We start from the raw sequence: 13,228 nt of genomic DNA, 5'->3' as shown, positions 1-13,228 counted from the left end.
AAAGAAGGATGAGAGGCGACTTGATAGAGGTGTACAAGATGATGAGAGGCATAGATGGAGTGAATAGTCAGAGACTTTTTCCCACAGCAGAAATGGCTACCACAAGGGGATATAATTTTAAGGTGACTGGAGGAAGATTTATGGGAGATGTCAGAGGTCAGTTCTTTACACAGAGTGGTGGGTGTGTGGAATGCACTGCCAGCAGTGGTAGTAGAGTCAGATCTATTAGGGACATTTAAGCGACACTTGGATAGGCACATGGATGTTCGTAAAATGAAGGGTATATAGGTTAGTTTGATCTTAGAGTAGGATAAAAGGTCAGCACAACATCAAGGGCTGAAGGGCTTGTACTGTGCTGTACTGTTCTTTGTTCTCTGTTTTGTTCTATTATGTAGAAATGAAATTGACATAGCACAGTGCCATACATCAAAATGTCCATCCCCTGTTGAAGTGTTTAGTGCTCCGGATGCCTCTTTGTCTGCACTAAACAGAAATACAAGCCAGAGAAGCTGGTGCTTTTATGTTATGGCTGATAATCCTGTGCGCAGAATGCAATGCAAGCCACAAGAAGCTGGCCAAAGTCAACCACAAGTAATTGAGCATTAAGGAAGCAAGTTAAGAGGCATGTTATGCAGATGCATGACATGTGAGTGCCCCTGCAGCCAAAACAATCGCATAGAAGAGTGCAAGACATCAGTATCCATTAGTTCCAAATCGAAGTTCTGAAAGGTTGAACCAGTGTGAAAGTTGTTTCAAAAACAGCCAAGATGATGTTGTAAGGCCCATAATTCAGCGGTATCCAGTTGCATCGAGGAGAAGCGTGTGGAAACGTGGAGGAGCATGTGTCCTGGGAGCTTGCAGCAAAATGGTGGTGTTAGTGCAACTGGACAAGGCTCAGAGAAGCAAATGGTGAGCAAACCTTTGTGTCAGGATTTGACACTGTCTAGTTACTCAAGAAAGTAGGAAGCTGGATCGAAATGAGGTGAGACTAACTACAAATGAGTTGCAAGTATTTGGAAATAAGATAGTTGCTGCTCATTACTACTGGTTAAACCTTAATGGGAAAATTGTCTTTTTTTTCTCAATGTCGTGAATCTAATTTTTGTATTCTCACTATATTTTCCGAACTGTCTTGGCATTGCCATGCTGCTCAAGGCCTGGGAAAGATCCACCACTTAGGTTTGTTAGTAATCCATAAATACACTAAATATTGTTAGGATTTGAGAAGGAAGACAAAAATACAGTGCTATAAACACAATAATGAATAAATAAATTTAGTAATGAAATAGGGAAAAGTATGATGGAAAACATTTGGAATTATGATGTAAGATGAGACAAGCTTCATAGATGTTACAGAGGGGTACATTCATCAACAGAAAAGCAGTGCTTTGAGGGTGTAGCATATGGTGAAAATCTGAGGAATATTTTCACATTTCTTTATCTCATGATTATTAAACACCAATGACAGAGACTGTGAAAAGTGACAGCACAATCTATACAAATTAACTTATCACAATGTTACTGACCTGGACCAATAAATGTCCTGAGCTGCAAAGATATGTGTCACTTGTTCTGTTGACATCATTAATCTCCTTCATTAACCGCACTAAAGTCTCAACTAAACCTTTGTTGAGTAGGTCTTTGAGTAGGATTATATTTCCAGAAAGGAACTTGATTGTTCCCATACAGTATAAAAAAGCATCAATGTTACCAATTGGATCTGTAAAACTGAAGACCTCCATCAAGCAATCTGCAGAAAATATACTCTTTATTAATTTTATTAAATTGGTATAAATGATTAAAGTTATTTAACCAATATCTCTCATTTACATTCTGTTCACAAATATCTTAAAAAGTCAAAAATCTAATTTTATACCTGTTATATTGTGTCATTATGCTCTTGGCTAAGTCTCCTCCAAGTTGTATAATAAACATTACAGTCCTTAGAGAAGGATGCATTTTAGGTATAACATAATAGGTGTCAGGTCTCTAGACACTAATTATTATAATGTTATATAAAAATAATATTCATTTAATTTGTTTGGCTATGTACCCTACAACTTGTCTGATAGATACAAGAAAGTACTTATAATAATGTACTTTCAATATCTGAGACACCATGTGAAGAAAAGCAACTTAATCCAACTTCCATCCCCATGGACAGTAAGTTCCAGGTCATTATCACTGTGTAAAAAGGTTCTTCTTCACAACCCTTTATATCTATTGCCTAAAATCTTAAAATCCCCTTTCCTATCTAGCATTTCTCCTCGTCTACCTTATTTAAACATATTATAAACTTGGACACCTCCATCAACTCTCACCTTAATCAACTCTGCTATAAAGCAAAGAACCTCAGCTTTTCCAATCTAATCTTGTAACTAAAACAACCACTATAAGTCATTCTCTGCTCCTCTTAAGGACCTTTACATTTTTGCTAAAGTGTGGTGACCACAACTGGATGGAATACCCTATTTGGCACCCAACCTGAGCTTCATAAAGATTCATTATAACTTTCACCCGTCCTTGAGTCTTTCTGTTCCTGGACATTCTGGAACTGCATCATTAAATCTCTATTTCCTCTCTCTATACATTCTTCTAAAATCTGTCCTCTCACACTTCTCCTTATTAAATTCCATTTGCCGCTTGTCAACTCATTACATTAGCTAATTTACATCCTCTTACAGGTAATTACATCATCCTGTTTGCAACTCCTCAAAGTTTGGTGTCTGGCAAATTTTGAAATTGAACTCTATATTCCAAGATCCATTTATCCAAGACATTTATTCTTGGGGAACACCACTGTCTATAACCTTCCAGTCCAAAGAACAACCATCCACCATAACCCATTACTTTCCATATTAAGTCCATTTTTGTGACCAATTGGATACTGACCATATTATTCCAGAGCTTCAGTTTTTTACTTAACCTTTTATGTGACAATTTATCAAACTATTTCTCAAATTCAAGTTTCTCCCAAATGCCTGTTTGTTTTATTCTAATTGAGGATTCCAAAATCTTACCCACCACTGATGTTAATTTAATTGGCCTGTAGTTTCTAGGTCTGTCCTGACACACTTTTCTGAATATGGATGTTACGTATTCTATTTTCAATCCCGACACCTCCTCCATATTGAGGGAAAACTGAAAGATTAAGACAGGCCCTTCTGCTACATCCACACCTATTTCCTTCAGCAACTTGGGATGCAAATATCCAAACCATGTGACCTATTTGCGCTAGGCATAGCAGCCTTTCCAATACCGCTTTTCTTTCAACTCTCACATGCTCCATTGTCTACACTATCTCTGCTTCCACTGATATTATGTAAGGTTCTTCTTCCTCACTAAATACCAACACAAAATACTCATTAAATATTCCAACTTTGCCCTGCATCTTTTACTCTATGTCACCTTCTTTCTCGCGAATAGGACTCAGTCCACTTCTTTATACCTGCCTACAATTTGCCCACTGGTGGAAGATTTATCAGTTCCATATTATGTTGACTACCATTCTATTTTTATACTCTCGTTTTGCCAAATGTACTTTTGTCTTCACCTGTCCTCTCAACCCACTCCATTTGAGCTGGTTTCCACTTGAAGAATTCACCTAACACATCGTACATCTTTGTTTTTGCTTTATCATAATTGTTATCATCTTATCATTCAAAGAGTCCATTTTTGCCAGGATTTTTGAGCCCCTATCTTTCACTATTGCTGGAATGTACTTAGCCTGTACTCAAGGTATCTCTTTCCTAAAAATCAATCACTCATGCTTTTTTTGTCAGTCTCAAGTTCAATTTTACCCAGACCAGAATTCTTTTTGTCGCACACGCACTCAGAATTAAAGAATATAGTTATTCTTTGAAAAGTGGGAATGAACACCAAAGAATGTTACTATCTTTTTCTATTTTTTTATTTAATCGTGGAACATATGCATCACTAGCTAGTGTGACGATGCTGCTCCCTCAACTAAGTTATGTTGGCCTTGGTATTTTTTGAGAGGAGTCATAAAGGCAGAGGTGCCAGTATGCCTGAACTAGCTACTTTAATAATGGCTAACAGATACCACCTAAGTCAACAATCAGAGGAGGCCTTTTGATTTGGGTTTTTCAAAAATATTTGTACAATGAAAGGGCAGTGGCTGATTTTCCCAGTTCAGGGATTTTTCTAGTTTGGTTCAGTTTTAGTTGGGCACCCCAAGAAGCTGCTGGGAAAAAAAGAGGTTCCATGTTTCAGCCAATGTCCCTGGCTGATCCTCTCTTTCTAACATCTCTCCTGTAAGAACCTGTGTTTGAATTTACCTTTTTGTCAAGGGGGTGTGTTTATGGGATGTTGCAAGAAATTGGAACAGCATCATTAAGTTGTCGCTTGGGTTTTCAAACAGGTTAAGTTATTCTATATTCTGTTCTCTTTTGCTTGTGTTTCATTCGGTAATCTATAAACAAATTGTTTTATTTAAAACTGGGTAGTTTGACCAGTTGCATCACTCCTGGACTATCCAAATTACATGTGCTTAAAACAACTAGAGAAGTTAGAGTCTTGACTACCTTCTTGAAATGTTTTGAGGAGGTCTGGCCTGGTCCATACCACTGGCCAGCATTTATTGCCCGTCCTTAGATGCTTTTGAGAGGGGGGAATGAGCTGCCTTTTTGAATGGCTGTAGTCCATATGCTGTAGGTTGACCTACAATGCCCCTAGTGCAGGAATTCCAGAAGTATTGATGCAGCGACAGTGAACAACAATATATTTCCAAGTCACTAAGGTGAGTGCTTGATAACACTGTTGATGACACTTTCCATTATTTTATTGATGAATTAAGGGTAGACTGATGGGGCAGTAAGTGATTAGGTTTGATTTGTTCTACTTCCTGTGTATGGAATGTATCTGGACAATTGTTGGGCAGATGGCCGAGCAACATCTTGGATAGTAGAATGGCAAGTTCTGGAGCACAATTCTTCAGTAGAATTACAGTGGTAGTGTTTCCATATATCTGCTGCCCATGGCCTTCTATTTGGAAGTGGTAATGGGTTTGGAAGATGCTGTTTAAGGATCTTTGGTGAACTTCTGTAGTGCATCTTGTAATAGTACATGCTGCTGCTACTGAGCATCGGTGATGGAGGAGGTGGATGCTTGTGAATGTGGTGCCAATCTAGGCTGCTTTATCTTGGATGATGTTAAGCTTCATGAGTATTGTTTCAGCTACACCCATCCAGGCAAGTGGAATCTATTCTGAATCCTGACCCATGCCTTAGAGATGATGGACAGGCTCTGAGGAGTCAGATGAGTTACTCACCACAGTATTTCGCTGATCTACTGTGTTTACGTAGAAAGTCCAGTTGAGTTTCTGGTCAATGATAACCCCAAGGATAATGATAGCGCGGGATTCAGTGTTAGTAACACTATTGAATAGCAAGGAGTAGTTGTTAGATTGTCTCTTATTGAAAATTGTCATTGCCTGGCATTTGTGTGGCGTGAATGTTACTTGTCATTTGTCAGTTCAAGTCTGGATATTGTCCAGATCCTGTTGAATTTGAACATGGACTGCTTTAGGCTCCAAGGAGTTACTAATGGTGCTGAAAATTGCGCAATCATCAGTGAACATCCCTACTTCTGATTTAATGAGGGAGGGAATGTCATTGATGAAGCAGCTGGGGTAGATCACTACCTTGAGGAACTCCTACAGAGATGTCCTGGAGCTGAGATGACTGACTTCCAATAACCACAACCATCTTCCTATGTGCCAGGTATGACTTCAACCAGTACAAGAGTTTGCCTCCTGATACCCACTGATTCCAATTTTGCTAGGGCTCCTTGGTGACACCCTCAATGAAACATGACCTTGATGTCAAGGGCTGCCACTCTTACCTCACCTCTTTTTTGAACTAAAGCTGTAATGAGGTCAGGAATTGAGTGACCTTGAGGAATCCAAACTGGGCATCATTGAGCAGGTGCTCAACAGGTCCTGCTTGAAAACACTCTCTGTCACCTTACTAATGATCAGTAGTAGACTAATTGGCCAGATTGGATTTGTCCTGCTTTTGTATACAGGACATACCTGAGCATTTTTCACATTGTTGGGTAGAAGCCAGTGTTATAACTGTACTGCAACATCTTGGATAGTGGAGTGGCATATTCAGTATCAAAAGTCTTCAGTACTATTGCTGGAATGTTGTCAGGGCCCATAGTCTTTGCAGTATCCAGGACCTTCAACGGTTTCTTGATATCACGTGGTGTGAATTGAATTGGTTGAAGACTGGTATCCATAATGCTTGGGACCACTGGAACAGTCCAAGATAGATCATCCACTTAGCACTTCTGGCTAAAGATTGCTGAGAATATTTCAGCCTTATCTTTTGCATTGATGTGTTAGGCTCTTCCCTCGTTGTGGATGGAGATAGTTGTGGAGCCTCCTCCTCCTCTAGTGAGTTGTTCAATTGTCTACCATCATTCATGATTGATGTGGCAGGACTGGAGGTCATTGGTTGTGGCATCACTTAGCTTTGTCTATCCTGTGTTGTTTACGCTGTTTGGCATGCAAGTGGCCCTGTTTGGTAGCTTCACCAGGTAGACATCTCATTTTTACAGTTTGGCGCTGCTCCTGGCCTGCTCTCCTGTACTCTCCATTGAACCTGGGTTGGTCCCCTGGCGTGATGGTAATACGTGAGTGGGGAATATGCCAAGCCATGGGGTTGTTGATTGTGTTACAGTACAATTTTGCTGACGATGTCTCACAGTGTCAGGGATGCTCAAGTCTTGAGTTGCTATTTGGCACAGTGATAGTGCCATACATGATGGATTTCACTGCAAAGGATTAGCTATTTTTAATACTATCCATAACTAAGTTAAGTATTCAATTTAATAGACATTGTTCTGATTAGCATGAGCAAATAAAATGACTAAAACTAAATTGTAATCTGTGGGTTTTAATTCTTGGGTTGTTTTCTATGAGAATCCTCCAATTTGATTAGCTAATGAGCCTGCTTGATGGAACCCAGAATTCCTGCAGGTGGCACCAAATTAAATGTCAGGACTAGATAGAGTCATAGAGATGGGGGAATTTGATGTTCGGTAGCTCTCTAACTCTTTGGCAGTTTTTTTCAAGGTCAGCACCATTTCTGATGAAGGGCTCCTGCCTGAAACATTGATTTTCCTGCTCCTCGGATGCTGCCTGATCTGCTGTGCATTTCTAGCACCACTCTAATTTTGAGCATAGTGTAAAATCCTACTCATTACTTCACACAGATGTATTCTCCCATAATTTCCTCAGAGTTCTCCCCATTGGCTACTATAATTTTTGTGGAGTATTATTGGAAACCCTAATTTATGGTATACTGTTAAATTCCCTATGATGGTAGTTATACAATATCAGTATATAAAAGGAATAATTCATTTATGCCAGTGTTTATCATTCATGCAAATAAATGGTTCTAATCCCATTTACCGACAGTGTTCTCACAGTACTTTAATCCCATTTTTTTAATCCATCTATTCAATCTAACTGAGTGTTAATATCAGTCAGGAACTTCATCAGAACTGATCTGGTTCATTGTAGCAACTTTGCTAAAAGTACAGCGGATCCTACCAACCTTTAGCTTTGGCTACTGCCTTGGCCACATTTTCAAGAATTCTCTCCCTAAATTCCTCAACCTTTCCACTTCTCTCACTTTCCTAAATTCCCACACCTTTGACATAGCTTTTGATCACCCATTCCAATGTCTCTATTTTTAAAAAAGCTATGAGGAGCTTTAGAATATCTTCCTGTGTTAAAAGGTGTAATGTTAAATTGAGTTGTTGTACTGTAATACTGATTTACAAATTGTCCCAGCATTCATTATTGTAAATCTAGATTTATGATAATAAAGTAAGTTTAGGCTGCAAAATTCTCCCCTATACAGATATTGAAGTTGTACTTGTTATTAGGATTTTGAGGGATAAAAATAATGAGGCTTAAAATTAATTTTTACAAGAGAAAATGTCAAATTATGTTGCTGATTCATGTTCAAGCTGCAATATTATTGCACATTATTCAACCAAGCTCACTGGTGATACTAAACCACACAAAGAGATAACTGAGAAATGAAAGATAAACAGTCTGCATAAAATGTTCCATGAACTAAAAAAAAGCCAATTAATGTGAGACTACATTTTCCAAAATGACTGATCGCATTCAGCAGCATAATAATATATAATATTACAGTATTGCATTCTCCATCATGATAGATCTATTTTTCAATATTTTACAATTTAAATATTCTAGAGAAGTGTAACTTACCCAAAATGTTATCATTTTGGAATAGAACATCATTATTCTCACTCCTACTAACTTTGAACATCAATTTACAAATGTTAAGGAGATTTCTGCCACTTACTTTCAGCTAGAAACAAAAAAATGACATGAAAATCACGAAGTACAAAATTAAAATTATTCAATTGTGATACCCTAAGAATATTCTTGAAGTTAACATCTATAAGTCTTTAATAATGGCATCACAATCACAAATTGTTTGTGGGCATCAGCGCATATTAAAGATTTCAGAGCATATAAAGTAGACAATCAAAAGTACAATAAGAAAAAGCTGTCTGGTAGCAGAGTTAACACTGGACATTCAACTTTAGCTTCTATTTAACAGTAGTGTGCTGAATTGATGATAATATTTTTATTAATCATGTTAGTTTTGAAGTTTAACATAAATTTGCTGTATACTTATTTACTGTCAAAATAATATCCTGGAACCAATCTCGGCCGTCCTACAAAAGCATGAGCAGGAGATCCAACATCTTGGGCAGTGCATGGAGGAGGTGGAGCAGCAAACCGCGGCATCAGAGACCGTGACAAAATCCTTGCTGGGTTGGATCCAGGCCCTGGAAGAACAGGTGCAGGCCTTGATCGAGCAGGTCGACAAACTCGACAATCGAGGTCGGAGAAGAAATATCTGCATCATCAGGTTGGCAGAACGAGGGGAGGGAGATCAGCTGATTAGCTTCCTGGACCAATGGCTCCCGCACCTCCTGGGACCGGGAGCCAAATCTGGCTAGGTGCAAATTGAGTGGGCTCACCGGATTGGACCAGTGCCCCTGCCCTGTCCTAACATGATTTCAATGTTACAGAAATAAACAAATGGTTATGGAAGCTTCCAAAATACTGGGGAAAGATCCACAGGCCCTGATCTACAAGGGGTCAAAAATCATGTTTTTTTCAGGACTTTTCTGAGGCTGTGATCTGAAAGAGGAAATCTTACGAAGAAGTAAAGAAGAGGCTGAGACACTTGATCATTCAATATTTTGTAAGGTACCTGGCAGTGTTGTGCTTCAACCAGCCCCTGGAAGATGCCCCATGCATAATTTTGATTCAGCAGAGAGGGCAAAGGATTTCCTAGATACTTTAAAATAGACTGGTTGGGTCAACTACTCTGGACAATAGTGTTTCCTTTGTTCTCTGTTGTTTGCCTTGTCTACCTGGCTTTGTTCCTGTAATATGTGGGGTTGTTTCTTCTTTCTCTTTCTTGTTATTTTTGATAGTCTCTTTTATCGCCATTTTTTTGGGTGGGGTGGTCATTTCTTTTATTGACAACAAGTGGGGTCGATGTATAGGTGGGTTGGCTTGAATGCCAACTTCCATGTGTATAAAGATGTATGTTTTCTTTGTTTCCGTTTTGTCTGGGTTTGGGGTGCAGCTTCAGCTGGAAGAGCTATGGAGGTGTTAGTGCGTAGGGTGAGTGCGCCTTGTGAGCAAGCAATCTCCAGTTATTTGTCTTTGCTTTTTTTAGAAGTAGTTATTAGAATTTTTGCTTTGGTAGTGTTTGTAGTTGTTATTTTTTAGATTTTATTAATTTTTTTTGTCTCCACTCGGCACATTATGAGTAGGGTTCTTCCTCTCGGGGGGTCATGGGCCGCTTTAGACGGTTATGGGTAGTTTTTCATTTAGATGATGTACCTGGAACATAAAGGGGAGTCACTCACCAGTTAAAAGAGAGAAAGTGCTCTGGAGTCTCAGAAAGGAGAGGGTCAACATTGCTCTGCTACAAGAAACCCACTTAGGTGATAAGGAGCATCTAAAGTTACAGTCACGCCTTTTAGTTCCAAAAGTAAAGTAGTGGCTATACTAATACAAAAGAATCTACCATTCCAGTTGACAGACCAAATTAAGGATGAGCATGGCCGATTTGTGATCCTCAAAGTCCTAATATATGGGGAGCAGTACAGCATTTTGAATGTCTACTGCTCCTCAAATTTTTATTGATGCACTTTCCACGCTGATGCCCCTTGGAGTGCGCCACACAATTATAGGTGGAGACTTCAACCATCTTATGGATCCCGAGGTGGATAGGATGCCAAGGGGTCTTTCAGGCATCTCTCCGCAATCCAAACAGTGGACCTTTGTGGGGAGTTGGGGCTGGTGGACGTGTGGAGATGTCTTCACCCTGAAGGAAGGGAATCTACTTTCTTCTCCAACCTGCACAAGTGCCACACAAAGATCGATATGCTTCTGACCCGCTGACTTTTTTGGATTTGGTACTAACCTGTTAAAATTGGGAATACAGCCATTTCACACCATGCGGCAGTATGTTTGGAGGTTGAGATCAGGGATAATGGGACAGATATGCGGCATTGGCGCATGGATCCTTTTCTTTTGAAAGAAAGTAAGCTTATTGAGTGATTCACAAGGAAGTTTAAGACTTTCTGGGATATTAAGGTACAGCCAGTAGCCCATCCGTGCTCTGGGAGACTGCCAAGGCCTATTCAAGGGGTATAATTATCTCACACTCAGTGACCCAGAAGAGACAGAGGAGAGATCAACAGCGTATACTTGAGGCCCGGTTGAAGGTAGCCAACATGGCATATTATGACAGACCATCTGTGACTAAGTTACAGCAGATTACAGCTCTCTGGGCTGCTCTGAACTCCATGCTCACCCAGACAGTGAAACAAAGACTATTTGAGCACAGTGATAAGCCAGGTAGATACTTGGCATATCTGGCCAGGGAGAAGAGTGCTACTCAATCCATCATGTCCATTAGAGAGGGTACTGGTATTCCCACTCGTGAGTCCAAAATGATCAACGCAGCTTTTAGGAAATTTTATGCAGAGGGCTGTGAGGATGGGATGGCAAGGTTGGAATCCTTTTTTGAGAACTTGGATCTTCCAAATATAACTTTGGAGCAGATTTCCCTTTCGAATACCCTTTTGACAACACAAGGGATACAAGAGGTGACAAGGCAGCTCCAAAGTGGCGCAGCGCCTGGCCTAGACAGATTCTCAAGTGAGTTTTATAAGAAGTTTATAAACATGTTGGCTGAGCCAATGCTGGGCATGTATAACCATTTGTACAGTCAGGACTGTCTCCTGACCTTTTTCAGGGAAGCTAATATTTTCCTTATTCTTAACAGAGGGAAAGATCCTGAGGACTGCGCCTCATACAGACCCATGTTGCTGCTAAATGTGGATTTTAAAATTCTGTCTCAAAAACATGAGCGTTGAGGCTGAAGAAGGTATTGCCCTCTATTGTAAAGGAGGACCAGACAGGTTTAATTAAGGTCGCAGCTCCTCTAACAACATGAGAAGAGTGTTGAATATGGTCCAGGTATGCCAGCAAAGGCGATCCTGGGCTTGGTAGTCTCCCTAGATTTGGAAAAAGTGTTTGATTGGGTGGAGTGGGCGTAACTATTTTATGTCTTGGGGTGATGGGGGAGAGGGGCATGGTTTTTTGCCAGGTGAGTTCGGCAGTTGTATCGCGATCTTATGGCAGCGGTTCTCGCAAGTGGCATAAAAAGAGATAATTTTAGCACTGGTAGCGACAGCCGACAAGGGTGCCCCATTTTGCCACTGCTGTTCACTTTAGCGATCAAACCGCTGGCAGAGGCTATTTGGAAGGACCCCCACATAGTTGCCCCAGAAGTGAGAATAGGAGAGCATAAAATCACTCTCTATGCAGACTATGTTCTTCACTTTTTGGCTAACCCAACATTGCCTGTGCCCCATTTAACACAAAATATTAATTTGTTTGGCTTCTTTTCGGGGTATAAAATTAATTTTGCAAAATCAGAGGCCTTGTTTGTGTTGGGGGGGGTTCTTCTGGGAGTACCTGATCTTGAAAATAGAACTCTATTTCTTTTTGGGTGGTCACAGGGAGGTTTTCTATATTTTGGTGTTTTCATTATCCCTGCCTTTCACCAACTGTACAAAGCTAATTTCATACAATTGCTCGAGAAGTTAAGACAGGACCTTCAGCATTGGGAGGTATTACCAATATCCTGGTTGGGTCGAATAGCCTTGATCAAAATGAATGTTCTTCCTCGCCGATTAATACCCATGTGAATGCTCCCTCTGGTGTTACCTAGGCAAGTGTTGCAGAGACTTAATGGTTGGCTTGGGGCTTTCATTTGGCGCTGCAGGTGCCCTCTTATTAAGTTTGCTAAGCTGCAGCTTCCACAAGGGAGGGTAGACCTCCCAGAGTTCAAATAATATCAAGTAAGTTCTTTATTGTCTTATGTGAGTGATTGGGCTTGTCAGGATTTGAGGTCAATGTGGTTCAACATTGAGGCCTCCCATGCAAATTGTCCCCTTACTAATTTGCTATTTATGGAGAGGATGAGAACTGTCAATGAGTATTGTAAAAATCTGATCGTCATTGACACGATCAAAGCATGGACAATGATGCAACAGAATGAGGGTAATTACATAAGACCTCCCCGCTCATCCCCATAGTAGGGATACCAGGATGTAGGCTAGGTTTGATAGATTTTAAAAATGTGTTGCTGGAAAGGCGCAGCAGGTCAGGCAGCATCAAAGGAGAAGGTGAAACAACGTTTTGGGCATAAGCCCTTCTTCAGGAATGAGGAGGGTGTGCCAAGCAGGCTAAGATAAAAGGTAGGGAGGAGGGACTTGGGGGAGGGGCATTGGGAATGCAATAGGTGGAAGGAGGTTAAGGTGAGGGTGATAGGCCGGAGAGGGAGTGGGGGCGGAGAGGTCAGGAAGAAGATTACAAGGCCGTGTTGCCATGGTCTGGCGATGGAGGAGGCCAAAGACCTGCATCGGATGCAGTAAATGATGTGGCCTCCTATACATTGGGAAGACAGGCCGCCTACTTGCGGAACGTTTCAGAGAACACCTCTGGGACACCCGCACCAACCAACCCAACCACCCCGTGGCTGAACACTTTAATTCCCCCTCCCACTCCGCCAAGGACATGCAGGTCCTTGGCCTCCTCCATCGCCAGACCATGGCAACACGA

The 13,228-nt window shown here is 40.6% G+C and overlaps 1 protein-coding gene across 2 annotated transcripts in view; it reads right to left on the bottom strand.

The window, feature by feature from the left end:
• The window catches only part of armc2 (armadillo repeat containing 2), a 247,514-nt gene that overhangs the window by 97,801 nt on the left and 136,485 nt on the right, over positions 1-13,228 (bottom strand). Inside the window, exons 9-10 of one of the 2 annotated variants that reach the window (XM_043687090.1) lie at positions 8,270-8,372; positions 1,527-1,750 (exon numbers count right to left, since the gene is read on the bottom strand). The exons of the other annotated variant lie outside the window; for it this stretch is intronic. Of the exons in view, the coding sequence (XP_043543025.1) occupies positions 1,527-1,750; positions 8,270-8,372 (327 nt within the window). The remainder of the gene's footprint in view (positions 1-1,526; positions 1,751-8,269; positions 8,373-13,228) is intronic. 2 annotated transcript variants of the gene reach the window in all.

Source organism: Chiloscyllium plagiosum, chromosome 3 (assembly GCF_004010195.1).
Source record: "Chiloscyllium plagiosum isolate BGI_BamShark_2017 chromosome 3, ASM401019v2, whole genome shotgun sequence".
NCBI classification, from domain to species: Eukaryota; Metazoa; Chordata; class Chondrichthyes; order Orectolobiformes; family Hemiscylliidae; genus Chiloscyllium; species Chiloscyllium plagiosum.
Note: the sequence above shows the minus strand (reverse complement) of the source record. Positions and strands in the feature narration are given on the sequence as shown.